The sequence below is a fragment of the Saccopteryx leptura genome, chromosome 11, assembly GCF_036850995.1.
Source record: "Saccopteryx leptura isolate mSacLep1 chromosome 11, mSacLep1_pri_phased_curated, whole genome shotgun sequence".
Classification (NCBI taxonomy): domain Eukaryota; kingdom Metazoa; phylum Chordata; class Mammalia; order Chiroptera; family Emballonuridae; genus Saccopteryx; species Saccopteryx leptura.
The window spans coordinates 61,958,104-61,978,571 of record NC_089513.1 but is presented as its reverse complement, the minus strand read 5'-3'; the positions used below and the strand labels follow the sequence as shown (position 1 = coordinate 61,978,571).

General features: G+C 50.7%; 1 protein-coding gene across 4 annotated transcripts in view; it reads left to right on the top strand.

The window, feature by feature from the left end:
• Nucleotides 1–20,468, top strand: part of EEFSEC (eukaryotic elongation factor, selenocysteine-tRNA specific) — a 310,890-nt gene that overhangs the window by 129,733 nt on the left and 160,689 nt on the right. For all 4 annotated transcript variants that reach the window (XM_066352209.1, XM_066352212.1, XM_066352210.1 and 1 more), the window contains exons 3-4: nucleotides 1,856–1,952; nucleotides 6,022–6,186. In XM_066352209.1, coding sequence (XP_066208306.1) covers nucleotides 1,856–1,952; nucleotides 6,022–6,186 — 262 coding nt within the window. The remainder of the gene's footprint in view (nucleotides 1–1,855; nucleotides 1,953–6,021; nucleotides 6,187–20,468) is intronic.

Genomic DNA, 20,468 nt, shown 5'->3' with positions numbered 1-20,468 from the left:
TTGTAAGCCTTGGTTCTAGGGTCGGATGGGCCAGATTGGAGTTTGGCTCTGAGATTTATAGCCATTGACTTGGAGCAAAGTAATTCAACTCTCTCATCCTTGTTTTCTCATCTTTAAAATGGTGACCATTCCATAGTGTGAGGTTTCCATGAAAGTGTCCATGGTACATGCTTGGCTCAGCCAAGAGAGTTATTATCATTGCAGTTACTGTCATTCAGCAGAAAATTATTTGTGATAGCATAGCAAATAAACTAGGATATGAAATTGTGTGCATATTATAATCAAAATGTGAAAACTATAATCCCTAATCTGTTGAAAAACCCAGGTTGGAAGAAAGCATACCACAATGTTGGGACAATGTTTTTTGTTTTGTTTTGTTTTTTTTTGACAGAGACAGAGACAGAGACAGAGAGAGAGGGACAGATAGGGAGAGACAGGAAGGGAGAGAGATGAGAAGCACCAATTTTTTGTTGCAGCTCCTTAATTGTTCAGGAGACTGTGTTTTTTCTTTTTCTTTTTTTTTAATTTTTATTTTTAAAAGAGAGAGGTGAAAGACAGAAAGGGAGACAGAGGGTGAGAAGCATCAACTCATGGTTGCTTTCACTTTAGTTGTACATTGAGCTTCTAGGTGCCTTGATGGGGCTGTGCCAGTGTCCCCTTGTTCAAGCCAGCGACCTGGGGCTTTTCATGCCAGCAAACTTTGGGCTCAAGCTGGCAAGCTTTGGGATCGTGTGGACGATTCCTCTTACTTAAGCCAGTGACCCAGCATTGATGAGCTGGTACTCAGAGCCGGCTACCTTGGGGCTTTGAACCAATGACCTCAGGATTCTGGGTCAGCGTTTTATCCACTGTGCCACCACTGGTCAGGCCCTTTACCATTTTTTTTTTCCAGTGGGAAAGATAAATAAATCTCTTCTTAGAGGAAAGGGGGCTCTTTGCAAGTGCCCGGGGAGGAATGGCCTCTATTAGACGGGGAAGGTGGAGGTGTGCTCCTAGGTGCGTCTGCAGGGACTTTTGGTCACTGGTATTTCCTGAGTCTGCAGGAGACTAGGAGGTATTTATTTATTGGTCTTCTTTAAGAGACCTTTAATTCAGAGGTCTGGGGGCGGGGGAGCAGGGTTTAATGCTGCCTCCTCAGGGAGGGTTCTGAAAGTGGAAGCTAAAACCCGGGAGCACCCTTTTAAATTCTGTTGTTCAATAGAAGGCAGTTCCCTTAGGGCCTCCAAGTGTACTTTGGTGGCACTCTCTGTAGGTGCTTCTGAAAGGAGGACAGAAGAGAACACCTATAATGTAGGGGTTACATCACAATAATTGCTTGTAGGGCTGAGTCACAGGATTTTCTGTAAGGGGTTAAGGCACTGTAGCTTAGTTCACAAACCTTAATCTTCATTTTGTTGCCTAAGAAATACAGGGAGTTTTCTTGCAGAAGGCTGACCATCCTGCAGCAACGTCAAGGCCCTGGGCCAGTGTCAGAAGGACATTCATTCCGGGAGGCATTCCAGCAGACCTGGCTCCCACCTCCCCCTTGTCTGTGTGACTACCTGCATAGACTTTTCCCCTCACACCGTCCTAACAGCCCCTGAACCCTATAAAAACAGTCAAGCACCAAGAGAATGTGGAGGCAGTTCTTTTAGACATGAGTCCCCTGCCTTCTTAGGTTACAGGCAATCTGAATAAAAAACACATTTATGTCTCTAGGACCCTGGTTCCATGACTCTGTGCCGATGGGCAACTCTAACTCCGGGTTTTTCCAGTAACAGTACTGCTCGCTGGCCTGCTAGGTGCTTCCCAGATATGTTCTGTGTCCATGCTCATGATCTCTGTAACAATGGTGGGACTTGTTGCTCTGTTCCAGGTTCCAAGGTGCACCGATTATACCCGTGGCGGCCAAGCCGGGGGGACCAGAGGCCCCCGACACAGAAGCTCCACAAGGCATCGCAGAGCTCATTGAGGTACGTCAGCCTGAACCCAGGCTGGTCTCGGGCCCCGCTCCACTCAGGGGCCTTTGTGGTCTGCTCCGCCTGAAAGAGACAGGGCAAGGCAGCCCCCGCAAGAGCCCTCTGTGCTGATTCTTGTAGAACATTACTCCTACACGCTTTAAGGCAGTGGTTCTCAAACTTTTTGAAGTCGGGGTGCATTTAAAATCCTATAAATAATTGTAGGTGCACTATATACAGATTTCTGAGAAATATGTTATAATAATTAAGTCAAATATTAAAGAAAAAAATATAAAGTCCAAGCGTGCTTTTATGGTACTTAAACAAAATAAATATGACAAAATTAAATTTTTTCTGACATTAAAAGACATTTTTATGTTACATTTTTTGAGTTATGCTTTTTAGAATTTATAAAAAAAAGAGAGGTTAAAAATAAAAAAAAGACAGGAAAGTTATCTTTTTATATATATAGATACATTCTTAGTAAGATTTAGTAAATTCGGCAGGTCCCGGTGCGAATGTGTTAAGTTTTTTCATTCTTGTGTTTATGAGAAACATGAGCCTGATGTGTCCTAGCGATTTCTTCAATGTTTGGGCATATATCTGAAAGGCAAACTCTCATTTCCTCATCAGTACATTGAAGAATTCCTCTCTTTTTACTCTTAATTGTGTTCAGTGCAGAAAACCCCCACCAAACATATCATCTTAACTTTACACCAAACAAAGGATAGAAGAAACTTGCCTCCAGTTTTTCTGGGGAACATGGTGGGTAGTGTAAACAATCCAGCACCACAGCTTAATAGCCTTTTGCAACCTAATCAGGCAAGAGAGGTGGGGGGTTGGGCAGATTGTCAGCTTACAGCCAATTCCCCACACCTCTATCCCCCAAATCTAAACTCCAAAAACCCTGTTGGTTTTTTGGTCTCCAACAGGCACATATTTCTCTGCAATACCATAGTGTGCACCTGGAAATCTTCTAGGGTGCATACCAGTGCGCCCTGGCGTACACTTTGAGAACCACTGCCTTGGTGTAACCTCGCCACCCTCGGAAAGTTAATCCCAAACAAAACTGAAGGCCTCCACCCTTCTGAGCCTTTCTTTTTCCTTCCTTTTTTCAAACTCCTCCACGCAGACAAGGCAGATCCTGTCAGTCAGACCGTTTCACTGGTTCTAGTCCTGCAGTTGCACCAGCCCCTCCAGTGTCTGCCACCTGAGCCGGGGCCAGTGAGTGGGGCAAGGGCATGCCTAGCAGCAGGGGCAGCCGAGCTGAGGTCCTGTGGCCTCCTCCAGAGCACGGGAGGCGGCATCTTCTGAAGCCATGGGCCTAAGGCCCGAGCTGTTGCTCTGGGCTGGGTAGTAGAAGACAGAAGGAGGAGTGCAGCCATCAGTTGGGTGCCCAGGGCAGCCAGCAGGCAGGGTGGGGTGGAGGGGGTGGCAGTGACGCTTGGATGGAAATGGCAGTGAGACTGGGGACCGCACTGCCCCTCTGCTGGGCACTTGGGGCAGCTCAGGGGGCTTGAGTGGTAAGGTGCATCTCTCCGGGGTGGGCTGCAGTGCTGGCCCCACCGCCTGCTCTCTCGCCTTAGTTGCCCCACATCTGAAGTAGCCTTGTGAAGTCAGTGTGAGGGTTAGAGGAGTTAATGTGTGCAGTGTGCTCAGAACAGTGCTGTACCATTTACTGTGATGGTGAGGTACGATATCACATAGCAGGTACTGTACTAAGTTCTTTACATACAAGATCATTAACATTCACAGTGACGTGAGGGTTAGAGGAGTTAATGTGTGCAGTGTGCTCAGAACAGTGCTGTACCATTTACTGTGATGGTGAGGTATGATGTCACATACCAGGTACTGTACTAAGTTCTTTACATACAAGATCAACATTCACAGTGACGTGAGGGTTAGAGGAGTTAATGTGTGCAGTGTGCTCAGAACAGTGCTGTACCATTTACTGTGACAGTGAGGTACGATATCACATACCAGGTACTGTACTAAGTTCTTTACATACAAGATCATTAACATTCACAGTGACGTGAGGGTTAGAGGAGTTAATGTGTGCAGTGTGCTCAGAACAGTGCTGTACCATTTACTGTGACAGTGAGGTACGATATCACATACCAGGTACTGTACTAAGTTCTTTACATACAAGATCAACATTCACAGTGACGTGAGGGTTAAAGGAGTTAATGTGTGCAGTGTGCTCAGAACAGTGTTATACCATTTACTGTGATAGTGAGGTACGATATCACATACCAGGTACTGTACTAAGTTCTTTACATACAAGATCATTAACATTCACAGTGACGTGAGGGTTAAAGGAGTTAATGTGTGCAGTGTGCTCAGAACAGTGCTGTACCATTTACTGTGATGGTGAGGTACGATGTCACATACCAGGTACTGTACTAAGTTCTTTACATACAAGATCATTAACATTCATAGTGACGTGAGGGTTAAAGGAGTTAATGTGTGCAGTGTGCTTAGAACAGTGTTATACCATTTACTGTGATAGTGAGGTACGATATCACATACCAGGTACTGTACTAAGTTCTTTACATACAAGATCAACATTCAGTGACCCTGGGAAGCTTAAATTATTAATATTTTTTGGGGGGGGAGAGAGAGAGAGAGAGATTGATTGATTGATTTGTTGATTGACTTATTCATTTAGTTATTGGTTGATTCTTCTATGTGCCCTGACTAGTGATCAAACCCATAACCTTGGCATATTGAGACGACAGTCTTAACAACTGCGCTACCCGGCCAGGGCAATATTATGGTCTTCATTTTCACTTATTGAATGGCAGTTGGCTTTGACATCATCTTCGAGCACATAGGTGGCAGAAAGAAATGTGCGAATCGAGGAAAGAGTCAGCAGAAGAGGGAGAGCAGAACCACAGACTGAGGGGCCACACCGGCCCTCTTCAGACTTACCCAGCCCTCTGTCTCTGCAGGGGACATGGAGAGATGGCCTTCACCCTTCCTGCCCTACCAAACGCAGGCAGATGCCTCTGGGGAGAGCCCTGCTCTCCCTGACTCCTTCATTTTTCCTTCTTCTCTTGGGATAGGCCAGTGCTGGATATATTTGGAACTGCTTGCTCACAGCCCTGAGAGGGGAGACAGATAAACAGATGATCGCAGCAGGTTACCTGCGGTCCTGGGGAGTGGGGATGCAGCCGTACAGAAAGGGCAGCAAAGCCTTTCCGGAGGCAGCGTTGCCCACTGGCCCCCTGGGAGAACAGTACGGGTGAGGCTACACAGGAGTGTGAACCGGTGGGCCCGCTAGCAGCTGGTGTCTGTGAGAGAGGGCAGGTGATAGGAGCCTGGGCCTCAGCAGTCCCTCGGGTCTAGACCAGGGGTAGTCAGCCTTGTTATACCTACCGCCCACTTTGTATCTCTGTTAGTAGTAATATTTTCTAACCGCCCACCGGTTCCACAGTAATGGAGATTTATAAAGTAGGGAAGTAACTTTACTTTATAAAATTTATAAAGCAGAGTTACAGCAAGTTAAAGCATATAATAATAATTATTTACCAAGTACTTTATGTTGAATTTTCGCTAAGTTTGGCAGAATAAATCTATATATAACAACTTACTGTAGTTAAATCTATCTTTTTATTTATACTTTGGTTGCTCCACTACCGGCCCACCATGAAAGCTGGAACGCCCACTAGTGGGTGGTAGGGACCAGGTTGACTACCACTGGTTTAGATGATGACAAATCTTAACGTCTGGAGGCACCAGGAGGGTGGGGAAGCATGCAAGGCCAGCAAGCAGTGTGACCAAGGTGTCTTGCAGCGGGCTGTCACGCTGTGGTGTGGAGGAATGCCTGGGGCATCTGGCCTGGGAGGAGACTGTTGCAGGAATCCCAGTGGCACAGGATAGATGAGGCTTCTCCAAGTGTCCTCTTTCTTTGCACGGAGGGAAGGAACGGAGAGCATGCACAGGTTTGAAGTGTAGGCAGGAGGTTGTTTATTTCTGATCCTCCGGGCTGGCTGGCCTGGGCACCGTCACACCCTCTGCCCTCCTCTGCCCTCCCCATCTAGTCTTCTCAGAGCAGATTGTGGCACCAGCGTCTCTCTTCTAGCTCCTGACGTCCCAGATACCCATCCCAACAAGAGATCCCTCGGGACCGTTCCTCATGTCCGTGGACCACTGTTTCTCCATCAGAGGCCAAGGCACTGTGATGACAGGGACCATCCTCTCAGGCTCCATCAGCCTTGGCGACAGTGTGGAGATTCCTGCCCTCAAGGTAGGTCTTGCCTTGTCCTTTCTTTTGCTTTCTCTCTCTATGGCAAGGCAGAGAGATGGTCCCTTGTCTGCAGCTGCTAAGCCTGCTTGGTCTGCGCCGTGGGACTGGCAGGGCTCTGCTCTCGTCCATCTCCTTCCATGCCTTGCCTGGGTCCTAGAACTACCACTCCCCAAGTTCTTACAGCGCCTCTTGTGGAGGCCTGCGATGTGGTACGGTGAGCCTCTCAAATAGGCGTCCTTTATAGATGACAAAACGGAGGCTCCAGAAGGTACATTGGGCTCAGGGCCATTTGGTCAACAAGTGAGGTGCTAGGTGTGAACCCCCTTTCTACAAGCTCCCTGTGTCGGGGTGGCAAGTACATGTGGACTGATTTCTGGGAACCTTTTGCTTAATAACAAAAAAATCAAATTAAACACAATTATAGAATCTTATGTTGCTCAGCCATAGAGACCTGTGAGAAGGGTGGGCAGCTGTGTGTCTCCCCATCTCCCCCACCTTCTGGTAACTTCTGGCTAGTTCTGATTTAAAAGATGTCCAGTGGCTTTGATATTTCTCTTCTTCATTGGGCTTTTTTTTATGGCTTTAGTATACTGGAGAAGAAAAACTTATAGCCTCCCTGACTGTTCTTCCCTTCAGGGGGAATAAAGGTGGGGGAAAAGGCTACTTAGAAGTAGAAATACCCTACCAGGAATTTGGGGTACAGGGTAAGTTCTATAGTTCTAGAGAAACTCAGGTCACAGAGAAGTGGTGGCGTGCACTTGGCTCTGAGTACATACCCAGGGACAGAGCCAGCTGCTGGATGTACTCACAGCCCTAGTGGGTGAATTTAGTTTGAATTCTAACTGGAACTTCTCCCTAGAGAGCTGTATTGATACTGCTCACTAGCTGTATTAGGGTTCACCAGAGAAACAACCAAAGTCTGTGGGTATCTATATACACACATACAGAGAATGCTTTAAGAAATTGGCTCACATGACTGTGAGGCCTGGCAGGTCCAGAATCTTCTGGGCACGTGGATCAGCAAGATGGAGACCAAGGGAAGAGTTGCAATTTGAGTCCGGAGGCTGGTATAATCCCCTCTTCGTCTAGGGAGGTCAGTCTTTTTCTGTTCAGGCCTTCATCTGATTGGATTGGGTTCACCCTCACTGTGGAAGGTCATCTGCTTTACTCAGTCTATCCATTTACATGTTAATCTCATCCCACAGCACCCTCACTGACACATCTAGGGTAATGCTTGATCAAATATCTGGGTACAGTGGCCCGGCCAAATTGACACATACCATTCACCATCACAGTGGGGCAAGGAAGGCCATGATTGTGTATCTGCCCTGAGCAAGGGGAGGACAAGGGAGCACCTGTGCCTTGTGTTGGCCATTCCTGGCCTAGGGCAGCCAGCGAGGATGTACAAGAGGGGTATTTCAGGGCTAAGAAAAGCTCTGGCTAGAGCTTCCCCAGGTAAAGGAAATCTCAGGTTTAGATCCTTCTCCTCCACTCATTTATGGTGGCGTGACTGTTGCTTCCTCCTGCAGGGCTGGGGGTGACAGAAAGAGTCTCCTGACTAGCAAGGACCAATCAAAGTAGAGCTTCTTTATAGGCCTGAGGTCGGCCAAGTTCTAGGGCTGCCTGGCATGTCAGCAAGAGGTGGAGGGTGAGGCCCTGCCTTTCTGAGTCCTAGGGCCTTCTCTGACACTGTGTGTAGGGCCAGGGCCGCCGCTGTGCCCATGCAGGATTTGGCAGATGGTAAAGGAACAGTGGAGCCAGAAAATGGTGGGCCATTTTGTTTATATTAAAGTCTCGCAACAGTGGTCGAGAAAATAGGCAGAGCCCCCAAGCCCCTCCGCTCTCTCTGCACTCTGCACTTTCCAGCCAAAACTGGATGGGGGGAAAACACTTCTCCAGCAAACAGTAGCAAACAATGGGCCCTCCCAAGCAGGAAGGCAATCTGTAATATGCAACCTGCCGCCCTGAGGGCACCCTCAGCCTTCTACAGACTATACACCAGGGGTCCCCAAACTTTTTACACAGGGGGCCAGTTCACTGTCCCTCAGACCGTTGGAGGGCCAGACTATAAAAAAAACTATGAACAAATCCCTATGCACACTGCACAGATCTTATTTTAAAGTAAAAAAAACAAAACGGGAACAAATACAATATTTAAAATAAAGAACAAGTAAATTTAAATCAACCAACTGACCAGTATTTCAATGGGAACTATGCTCCTCTCACTGACCACCAATGAAAGAGGTGCCCCTTCCGGAAGTGCGGCGGGGGCCGGATAAATGGCTTCAGGGGGCCGCATGTGGCCCGCGGGCCGTAGTTTGGGGACCCCTGCTATACACAAAGGCGCTGCCCCAATACAAAGGAGCAAACCTAAAAAAACATTTGTTATAAACTTATTTGCCCAACCCTGTGGGTCATCCTTCCCTCCTGCACTGGCTGTTGTGGATCCTCCTCTGAAGACCATTAGTCCTAGATTAAATTAAATCTGTTGTGCAGGGGCTAAAAGTATAAATCTTAAAAAATAAAGCACAAAATTATGAAAATAAAACTTATATTTAAGAAAGTTAAGATTATAATAGTGACTGTGTGGCCCTGTCGCAGAAATTAGCCACAAACGGAGGATGACACTCAGACAAGGAGGAAGAAAGATTTATTGGTAGCCGGCAGAGCACGTGGGGCTGGTAGCACCAAAGACACGAGCTCCTCGAAGTTAGATTTCTTGTATACCTTTACAGCTTTCGCTTTCACGTGACCAATGCCTGATTTCTATGACTTCTTTGTTTGCAGACCTACATGACTTTTATGTCTCCAGGAGGGGAGGGGAGAGGAGGCCGGAGGGTCTGCCCTTGACAATCATATTACTTTTACTCTCTCTTCTTGCTGGAGCTTTGGGTTCATTTCAAGGAACTGATAACAAGCAAGGACCACAGCTGTGGTCTGTTATTTTTCAAACCTAATTTAGTCTGCCCTTGCTCCCTCAGTCCTAAACACTGAGGTCACAGGTTTGAGCGTAAGATCACAGACATTGCATGCCCCCCTCATCTGTATTCTTCTGGTTTCTCCTATCTCAGCCCTGGCTGGTTGGCTCAGCAGTAGAGTGTCGCTCTGGAGTGTGGATGTCCCAGGTTCGATTCCCAGTCAGGCCACACAGGAGAAGCACCCACCTGCTTTTCCACCACTCCCCCTCTTGCTTCTCTCTTTCTGTGTCTCTCTATCTCTTCCCCTCCTGCAGCCATGGCTCAGTTGGAGCAAGTTAGCCCTGGGTGCTGAGGATGGCTCCATGACCTTGCCTCAGGTGCTAAAATAAAATAGCTCATTTGCCAAGCAACAGAGCAAGGGCCCCCTAGTGGGCTTGCCAGGTGGATCCCAGTCAGGGCACGTGTGAGAGTGTCTCTCTGCTTCCCCTCTTCTCACTTGAGGAAAAAAACAACAAACAAACAACAACAACAACAAAAAACGATTAAAATAGTGACTGTGTGTTCATTCTTAGCCAGAACAGAGAATGAATCAAATACTAAATTTCTTTCCATTCCTTGTGTTCCCTTAGACATACCCCTTGAGGCCACCCTGATCCAGGGTCCCTCTGCCCTGGGAGAAGACATGCCTGCAGCCTGGGAGAGCAGCGGGGAGTGGGAAGGGGGTGCCAGAGACGGCTCTGTAGGGGCAGACTGAGAATTGGAGTGCCTGGGCTCTGGAGGCAGGGAAGGTGTATGAGGACAGGGTCAGCTGCTGCAGTTCTGGGACCAGTGGCACAGGGGGAGCTGAGGAGGAGACAGCCGGCCTGCTAAGTAGACGGGGATACTTGAGTGAGGGGTGTTCTGAGGTCTTTCTGTCCTTACTAGGATGGAACTTGTCAATCGGGATCCAGTTACTGATCTACAGTACTTGGGTCCATGGGAGGTGCTTAGTGTCTGTGTAAGAGACATCCAAACCTGTCAGAATTTTTATGGGTTTATTTGAGCCAAACTGTTGACAACTGCTGGGAAGCAAAGTCTCAACGGATTGAGAAAGTGCTCAGGAAAATGGAAGTTTTACCATTTATTTTATACATCGAATCAAGGGGGAAGACGTAAGGGAGATAATAATATGATGTTAAGATTAGGGAGGTGGGAGAAAGCAACGTGGGAAATCTCTGTCTGGGATTGGATAAAAAGTAAAAATGTATATTCTGAAACTTACGTAGGCAGGAATAAGGTAGTTACTAGTTAATGATTCACATGATAATAATAGCAATGACTGGATTTGTGGTTCCTGCTCTGGTGGGGCGGCCGCCCTGAGGGGGCAAGAAAAGAAGCCGAGTCTTACATTTCAAAGGCCTGTTGTTGTTGTAGATGCACAGTGGCATCTTCCTGGGCTCAGGGTAGAGATGCAGGCCACAGAGGGCCATCTTCAGGCCTAGAAAACTAGTGGGATTTGCTTTGCTGGATTTCACATTTGCTTGGGACCAGTGCCCTCCCATTTTCTTCCTGTGTCTGTATTTTAAAAATAGATAATTTGTTTTCTAGTTTCACAGGTCCACTGACGGAGAGGCATTCTGTACCAGGATGGACTATATCAGCATCACCCATGCCTAATTAAGTGATTTAGATAAGACTTTTGAGCTAATGATATTTGGATGATATTTTGGATTAATGCAAGGATTTCAAGATGAAGTCATCTTGATTAAGGTGATATCTTTATCCAGTGATGATTGTCCAGTGAGCCAGAGATTCCTCACAGAGAGGTTGTGTGAAGCTGGAGGTCTAGAGTAGAGCTATGCAGCCGCAAGCCAAGGTACACCAGTGGTTGCCACGGCCACCAGAGCTAGGAGAGGTGTGGGAAGGGTTCTCTCTAAGAGAGTCGAGAAGCGACCTGTTACTACACTGATGTTGGACTTCTAACCATCAGAAGTGTAAGAGGATACATTTCTGTTGCTTTAAGCCAGTGGTTCTCAAAGTGTGCGCCCTAGAAGATTTCCAGGTGCGCTCTATGGTATTCCAGAGAAATATGTGCCTGTTGGGGACCAAGAAACCAACAAGGTTTTTGGAGTTTAGATTTTTGGGGGACAGAGGTGTGGGGAATTGGCTGTAAACGGACAGTCTGCCCAACCCCCCACCTCACTTGCCTGATTAGGTTACAAAAGGCTGTTAAGCTGTGGTGCTGGATTGTTTACACAACCCCCCATGTTCCCCAGAAAGACTGGAGGCAAGTTTCTTCTATCCTTTGTTTGGTGTAAAGTTAAGATGATATGTATGGTGGGGGTTTTGGATTGATGATTAAACATAGGAATTGTCTCTTGAAGCCTTTTGGATTTCTATAAAAGAAGAATATGTGGCAATATCTAAAAAAGCTTTGAACATTTTACTACAATTTTCAACATCCTATTTATGTGAATTGGGGTTTTCTACCCCCAACACAATTAAGAGTAAAAAGAGAGAAATTCTTCAATGTATTGACGAAGAAATGAGAGTTTACCTTTCAAATATATGCCCAAACATTGAAGAAATTGCTAGGACACATCAGGCTCACGTTTCTCATAAACACAAGAATGAAAAAACACATTCGCATCGGGACCTGCCGAATTTACTAAATCTTACTAAGAATGTATCTAATATATATAAAAAGATAACTTTTTTGTTGTTTTTTATATTTTTTACCCCCTCTTTTTTACGAATTCTAAAAAGCATAACAAAAATGTAACATAAAAATATTTTTTAATGTTAGAATAAATTTAATTTTGTCATATTTATTTCATTTAATTATAAAAGCACGCTTCGGCTTTATATTTTTTTCTTTAATATTTGACTTTTTTTTTCCAGAGACAGAGAGAGAGTCAGATAGAGGGATAGACAGGGACAGAGGGATAGACAGGGACAGACAGACAGCAACAGAGAGATGAGAAGCATCAATCATTAGTTTTTCATTGCGCATTGTGACACCTTAGTTGTTCATTGATTGCTTTCTCATATGTGCCTTGACTGTGGGCCTTCAGCAGACTGAATAACCCCTTGCTTGAGCCAGCAACCTTGAGTCCAAGCTGGTGAGCTTTTGCTCAAACCAGATGAGCCCGCGCTCAAGCTGGTGATCTCGGGGACTCGAACCCGGGTTCTCGACATCTCAGTCTGATGCTCTATCCATTGTACCACCGCCTGGTCAGGCTTGACTTAATTATTATAACATATTTCTCAGAAATTTGTATATAGTGCGCCTACAATTATTTATAGGATTTTAAATGCGCCTCAACTTCAAAAAGTTTGAGAACCACTGCTTTAAGCTATCAAGTGTGTGGTGATTGTTATGGCAGCTGTAGGAAACTGATAGATTTTGAGTGGAAAGTACTAAAGTAAAAAAACTTTAAGTCCTTTATAATTTTGGGCATGTCCCTGAACTCCTCCTCTGATGTTGACTTTCTGGTGAGGAATCACAAGCCCCAGCTCACCCTCTAGGTTTGCTGTGTGGGTGACCTGAGCTGAGTGCACGTTACCTTTAAGAGGCTTCACAAGTTAGCCCTGGCCAAAGAGCTCGGTTGATTTACAGCATCATCCCGAGGTTGTGGGTTCAATCCCTGTTCAGGACACGTACAGGAACAAATATTCCTGTGTCTCTCTCTCTTGCTCTTTCTCCCTTTCTTTCTCTAAAATCAATAAAATAAACATTAAAAAATAATAGGTTTCACAGGTTAATGATAGTCTGAACCATTGCACGTTGATGGCTAGCCCTGTTCGTTCCTTCCTTTCCTGTGTCTCCTGTTTGCCATGAGAATACTGGGCTTAGGGGCAAAGCACCCAGACAGTAGAGCAGTGATTGAACTCATTCATTCAGCTCCACTCTACCTGCTGCTCCTGCAGCCCCGAAGGAGACACAAGGGCCAGATGTGTTTTGTCTGCTCTGGACAAGAACCCCCCAGACGCCAGAGCAGCTTTATAAGTGAGGGGGTGTGCCCTGCTGAGGCCTCTCCCTGGTCATGGATGGAGCTCCTGACCTGTTCTCACCCCTGCCCTCCACTAAGCAAATTAGTGTGCACTGAGGACATGGCAGGGTGGGCCTTTAAACTAGATGGCCCTCCTCCCAAACCCAGTGACCTCCCCGTCAAATTTCACTAATTGACTTGGACGCATCTGACTGCTTGAACTCCCTCAGAGGCAGGGCCCAGCCAGTCCAAGTAAATGGCTGCATTCCTCCTGGCCAGGCTGTCCGGCCAGAGCTCGTCAGACCCTGGCCCCTGTTTCTGTGGCCCGTGTTTGTTCCCTGCCGGGGCCCATTAGCTGATGGAGGGAGGCTGGGCCGCAGGGAGCCGAGGAGAAAAACCGCATCCAGTGTAGACCCCAGAATGGTGTGACTGCCAGACCCCCTGAGACTCACCAGCCTTTCCTCGGGCTTGCTGACTTTCTCAGTCCTCAGCCTGGGAAACCCCTCGGGCAAGAGTTGACCCTGGTTTAGGCCAGTGACCTTTCCAGTGATGCCTGGCTGTCAGGGTTGTGACATCTGAAACCAGCAGAGCCACAGATCACGGAGAAAGAGTGAGGAGAAAGTGTGAGAGGTCTGGGAGTTCACAGGGAGCGCAGGTAAGTTACTCAGCTTCTCTGTTTCACTAATCCCTCACAAACTGAGGGACCTCTGTGTGTTGGCCAACGTCCAGGGCCTCTGGAAGGGGGACGGAGGGCGGCACCTCGGGCTGGTGGACGGCAAGCTCCCAGCACATAGGAGTCTGATGTTCTTGTCGTCTTTATTGTTGCCATTCAGTGTGACTTTTCATGTGGAATTTTGGGTTTGGTTTCCAGATGTAGTAAACAGCAGGGTTCTTCCCTGGATGCAAGGAAATGGTTCTTCTGGCAGTCCTCAGAGAGTTAATGAAATGAAATGTACAGTTATTGAAATGTACAGCCCCCATGGTCCACTGTGACTCCACCTGTTTCCTCCGCCTACTTCTTAAACCTGTTGGTGTCAGTGGATGTATGATTGCTGACTTCCTAGTCAGGGGAAGCCGACCTGCAGCAGTGACCTGGGACATTTGATTGAGGAGGGCCTTGACATGGGGCTCTTGCCCTTCCACCCTGGCGCACCGCTTGCCTCCAGCCTCCCCGGCTCCTGCCGGGACGACTGCCAGACCCCCCCTTCCCTGCCCTGGGCACCTGCCTCCCTAACCAGCCTCATCTCCAGGATAAACTAATTTATGTGTCCCGAAAGCAGTGTGGCCTTGCTTTTGTCATCTCTCCAGCCTGTGTCTTACTCCCGAGCCACCCAGAGTCACTCCTCTCTGGCGTGAGTCAGGGCCCTGGTTGCCAGTTGCAGAAGCCCAGCTTAGACTGGCTTCACACGAGAGGGGGGCGCTGCTCAGTTACTGAGGGCTGGGGTGGGCGGGCTCTAGTGCCCCCCTCCACGTGTGTTCTGTGCAGGCCACTCTGTGGCCTGGCCCCCACAGCCCTGGCTTCCCCTTTCTTCCCCTTCCAGTCCTGGGCGTAGCGGGCTACCTGCTTGTGGTTAGCTACCCAGGGGATGGGCCCCATCAGTGGGGTTGCCCTCCCCCGCCAGTGACTGGTCACTCAGTTCTGGCCAATGAGATGTGAAGTCTCCTGGGGCTTGGGGAGAGGTGTCCTTGCCTCTGGATAATTAGCTGAGGAAGAGACAGCCTTCTCCTGCCACTGGACACTGAGGGAGGAGGGCAGGAGGCCTGGGTGTGAGCAGGTCAGCAGCCCTCCTGTTGCAAACGTGAGGGGAAAGGTGAGCAAATAGGAGAACGGAAGAAAGAGGGAAAGGGTCTAAAAGCAGTTCCTGAGCCCTGATGGACTTCCTTTTGGGGCAGAAATGACATTTCCTTCCTGTTCAGTCAGCCTTGTGTGCTCCTTGGGATTGAGGGAAAGGGCTTCTTTTCCCGGGTTATCTACACGGGGAATGGGGTGCCCTGGTCTGGCTGGACCCAGAGCTTGTCCCTGTGGCCAGGACGAGTGCCACACCCTGACTGGGCGGGCTGAGGACCTGTCTGATCCTGGAGCTGGGGCAGGGGTTGGGAGGAAAGGTTCCCAGGAGAAGTTGGGGTGCTATCGCTAGAAAATAGATGTTGGGCAGGCAAAACTGAGGCGTCTGTGCGCTCTGTGGCTTCATGTGTCCATGTCTCAGTAGCCAGGGCCCTGGTCAGTCCCTCCTCATCACTTACTGGCTGGGGTAGTCGCCTGCTCCTTGGTGAGCCGCTCAAGAAGATGCGAGGACATTCACATAGTGGTAGCGCATGCTGCTCTGTTGTCTCTGTCATTTGTGTTATTACATGCCACTCTCAGTCTGGGCTTTCCCCATTTACTGTGCCTGTTCACCTGGTCCACAGAATGCAGTGGCCTGAGCCAGGACGCCCTGCCCCCCCGAGCACCAGGGCTCTGTAAGACCTTACCCTCTGCCTCGCCTTTCTCCTCACTTGGGGGTTTGAATCGCAGCAGCCAAGTGGTCCTATGCGGTGTCTCCCTTAAGGCCTAGCGAAGGGAGGACGGATGGTAGATGAGGACAGAGACTGATCTCAGAGCCGGCGGGGAGTCAGGGGGATGTCTCTGTGCAGGTGCTGTCGTTGGAGACATGGTTCCGGCATCCTGAAGGTGCAGCGGCTGCACCATGCAGGCCTTTCCCTGTGGAGTCTTCGGCTTTTCCTCAGCTTTCAGTCCGAAATGAGAGTGTGCCCTTTGGCGTCAGTCCCCAAGGATCTGCTGCAGTTCCCACTCACGGAAGACCCGTGTCTCTCATTCTCTTGCTTGTGTGTCTGCCGTTATCTCTGAGGATGGTTTTTCATGCTGACGTGCCTGTCCACTGAGATGGTGCTGATACAGCCCGGGCCGAATGCTGGTGCCTGGACAAAGCAAGCTGCGTGCCCGCCTAGCTGGGTCCAGCACTCTCAGTTTAGTGTCGGACGGCATTTAGAAATGTGAGCTCAGAGTGCAGGGGTATTGGCACAGCACAGGAAAGGGGCCAGAGCGGGCAGCAGCTGTGTGATGGCTCATCAGGTGGATGCCCAGCCATGCTGTGGGCTCTGGTCTCGGGCCTTCGCAGGTTATCCTGTGCTTTCAGCAGCTCTCGGTGAGCTGTGTGTCCTAGTTCATAGAGGACAGAACAGACACAGGGTAAAGCATCTCACAAACCAGGGCAAGATTCTGGATCCAAAGTCTGGCAGCCAGAGTGAGTGATGTGTGCTCCTGGCCCTGCCCCAGGCTCCCGGAGTCGGGGAGCCACTGAGCCTCCTGCCCCTGCCCCAGGCTCCCGGAGTCGGGGAGCCACTGAGCCTCCTGCCCCTGCCCCAGGCTCCCGGAGTCGGGGAGCCACTGAGCCTCCTGGCCCTGCCCCAGGCTCCCGGAGTCGGGGAGCCACTGAGCCTCCTGCCCCTGCCCCAGGCTCCCGGAGTCGGGGAGCCACTGAGCCTCCTGCCCCTGCCCCAGGCTCCCGGAGTCGGGGAGCCACTGAGCCTCCTGCCCTGCCCCAGGCTCCTGCCCCTGCCCCAGGCTCCCAGAGTCGGGGAGCCACTGAGCCTCCTGCCCTGCCCCAGGCTCCCGGAGTCGGGGAGCCACTGAGCCTCCTGCCCCTGCCCCAGGCTCCTGCCCCTGCCCCAGGCTCCCGGAGTCGGGGAGCCACTGAGCCTCCTGCCCCTGCCCCAGGCTCCCGGAGTCGGGGAGCCACTGAGCCTCCTGCCCTGCCCCAGGCTCCTGCCCCTGCCCCAGGCTCCCAGAGTCGGGGAGCCACTGAGCCTCCTGCCCCTGCCCCAGGCTCCCAGAGTCGGGGAGCCACTGAGCCTCCTGCCCCTGCCCCAGGCTCCCGGAGTCGGGGAGCCACTGAGCCTCCTGCCCCTGCCCCAGGCTCCCGGAGTCGGGGAGCCACTGAGCCTCCTGCCCCTGCCCCGGGCTCCCAGAGTCGGGGAGCCACTGAGCCTCCTGCCCCTGCCCCGGGCTCCCAGAGTCGGGGAGCCACTGAGCCTCCTGCCCCTGCCCCAGGCTCCCGGAGTCGGGGAGCCACTGAGCCTCCTGCCCCTGCCCCAGGCTCCCAGAGTCGGGGAGCCACTGAGCCTCCTGCCCCTGCCCCCGGCTCCCTGAGTCGGGAGCCACTGAGCCTCCTGGCCTGCTCCAGGCTCCCTGAGTCGGGAGCCACTGAGCCTCCTGGCCTGCCCCAGGCTCCCGGAGTCGGGGAGCCACTGAGCCTCCTGGCCTGTGCCTCTCACCTCACTGAGGTCTTTGTGGGGGTGACTCAGGGACCTTCGGACAGCAGGTCCCTGGAGCTCACTCTGGAGGCACTGCTTCACTCTGTCTTACTCTTCTTCATGGCTTGGGACCTTCACTCAAGGGTATGGAAACCCTGGGACCCTCATGAGGGCAGCTATCCCAGCAGAGGTCTCAGCCAGCTGCTGGTGCCGAAAGGGGCCTGGGCCCAGGATGGTAAGTCTGCCTCCAACCCTGAGGGGCCTCAACATTTCACACAGTCCTCTGCAGAGATCACCCTGGCTCTCCCAGGCTGAGGTCAGAGCGACAGAGAAATGGCTGCTACAACCCAAGAGATACCTTCTGAGGGGCGGGTAATAGCAGGAGTGGCTGTGGCCCCTCTGCTAAGGAGCATCATCTGATGAGGCTACAACTCATCTCGTCGTATGTGCTGGGTGTTTCCGTCCTTGGCCCCATGACCATGTGGGCAGGTAGAGCACCTGGGTCCAGGCTGATCTGCAGCACCCCCAGCCACTTTATGGGACTCTAGTGCCCGGCACCACAGGTATAACCCTGCCCCCGCCTGGCCGGCACTCTCCCTGCGGGCAGGACCAGGCACTGCTTCCTCCCAGCTGCCTGGAGCCCTTGTTAGGCTGCACATACACCCTGGGATCAAGCCTCTTCCCTGCCCACCCTGAGCCTGAGGACAGGCCCCTGTTGTACCCACTGCCCAGACGGGCCCAGCCCTTGATAGCCAAGGGACAGTGGAGCAGGGAGAGGAGCAGGGCTTTGGGAGTCATTCCGCCTAGCTTTGCACCCCACAGATCAGCTTCGGGACCTTAAGCAGGTTACTTAACCTCTCCATTTCAGCACCCTCACTCATCTGTACAGTACGGATACAAATACTGTCTTTGGCCTTGGCTGGCTCTCTTGGTTGGAGTGTTGTCCTCATGCACTGGGGTTGCGGGTTCGACCCCTGGTCAGGGCACATGTAGGCATTAACTGACAGGTGCATTAATGAATGGAACAGCGGATCAGTGTTTCTCTCTCTCTCTCGCCCTTCCTCTGTCTAAAATCAAGGGGAAAACAACAACAAATACTGCCTTTATCATAGAATTAGTGTGAGGATTAAATGCGTTAAGTGTGCTACAGTAGTGCCTCGGTCAGTGCTGTTCTTACTGTTACTTGAAGCCTAATGTTTCTGGTGCCCTCTGCATCCCTCCGGGTGGATCCTGGGGCCAGGAGGTGAACAGTCATGGAGTGGCAAACACGGGGTAGAGGGGAGTATGACCACCTCTCCCAAAGAAAATGCGGGCCCACCAGAGCAGCTGTAGCACCCTGTTGACACCCTGCAAGTCATTGTGTGGAAAGCCCTCTAACGTATAAAAGCTTCTGAATGACATTAAATCAGTTTATTGTCTTTAGGAAGAGATGATGATTTGATTAAAAAGAGCACATATGAGTGCTCTGGCATGGCCCAGCAGTCCCAGCGGTCTGGGGTCCCAGGCGTGAGTGCCCAGGTTTGTAACTGTAAGCTGACTACCAGGCCACCTTCATGGAGAAGTAAAAACGGTCCCCACATGGCAGCGGTTCTCCTGAGGGCCTTAGACAGTTGCCATTTACCTCACAGTGGTTGGGTGAGTGTCTCACGAATTCGGTGGGCTTACCAAGACTTGTGGGCTGCTGTCGTTTCTCTTTCATTGTGGGCTGCAGCCAGATGAGCATGTCATTGGGGTAGCGGAAAAACAAGGCTGAGAACCTTAGAAGCTGGAACTCTGTGGGGATGTGGGGGGGGGGGGGTCTGTCAGGAAATGGGAGCCCGGCCAGGGTCAGGGCCCCAGCTGAAGCGTTCTTGCCGCAGAAAATCAGAATATGCATGGTCAGCCCGCAGCTGACTGGTGCTGGGCTGTGCCCAAAGCGAGCATGGCTGCCTCTTGCCCACAGAGCCATGATTGGTCTTGGCCTGTCTGAAGTCCATTGCCTTCTTCTTGGAAGGAAGTTTTAGTTTCAACAGAAAGGGTGGCACGCAGGCCCATAGTGACACGTAGGCTGCACACCCACAAAGTCAGCCTTGCTTGTAGCCTTCCCAGAATGCTGTGGTGTATCTCATGTTGGGGACAGGCCACTGAAAGAGATGAGAGCCTGGCTGTCCTTGAGCCAACTATGTGGGTGGGTGGTTTAGGGGTGCTGGGTGCGAATGGCTTCCACGGTGCCCAGGCAGGGTCCTGAAGCTGAGTTTTAGGATGGCAAGGGATTCCCCAGAGCACACCAAGCAGAAGGGGTAACGTGGTGAAACCCGGAGGAGAAAGCATGCCCCCTGCTTCTGCGGGAAGTTTGAAGCTCATTCTTGCGGGCTCCGGGAAGAGGAGGGGTCAGAGGGCACCAGAAGAACTGGGCTTGGGGCGGTGGGTGCCTGTTCTGAAGGCCTAGTTTAGGAGAGGGGTCTCCAGTTGGGGTCCCATCCTTAGTCCCACCCTGTGTGGCCTTGGAGCACTCCTCGTCCTGCGGGGAGGCACTGCTGCTCAGGAATTAGGTCAGTCCCTCTTGCCCAGCCAGCTGTGGGTTCTGCTGCCTGCTTGTCTACTGTGGCTTTACCCCAGGTCCCTTCTGGCCTCGGTACCCAGACTTGGTCCCTGCTTCTGTCCCAGTGGTTGGAATGAATCCCTCATGCACACTCCCGCTGATGGTGGAATTCAGGATCAGACAGGATCTGATGAGGTGGGCCATGCAGAATCACCTGGGCTGCTCATTACAAATTTAGGGTCCTAGCCCAGGTCCCTAAATCCCAGTCAGGAGGAGCCAAGGAACTAATGTTTTAACAATCATTTGAGGGCATTCTTATTCTTAGGCAATTTGGGGAATCCTGGGCTGGGTTTGGGCTCTGGAGTTGGGTAGGCCTGGATAACTTCCCTGATTTGCCATGTGCTTGACGGTCCTTGGGTCCCCTCCCTGAGCCTCAGTTCCTCACCTGCACAGGGAGAAGGTGTGACACACAGTGCCTACTTTGCAGGGAGTAAGAGGAAAGATCTCACACAAAGTGGCCAGCGTGTTCATTTAGCCAGTTGCAAGGTCAGGTCATAGGGTAAGGTCACATTTCTGTCCTCGCAGGATTTACCTTCTGTAGGGGTTTTAGCAAACAAA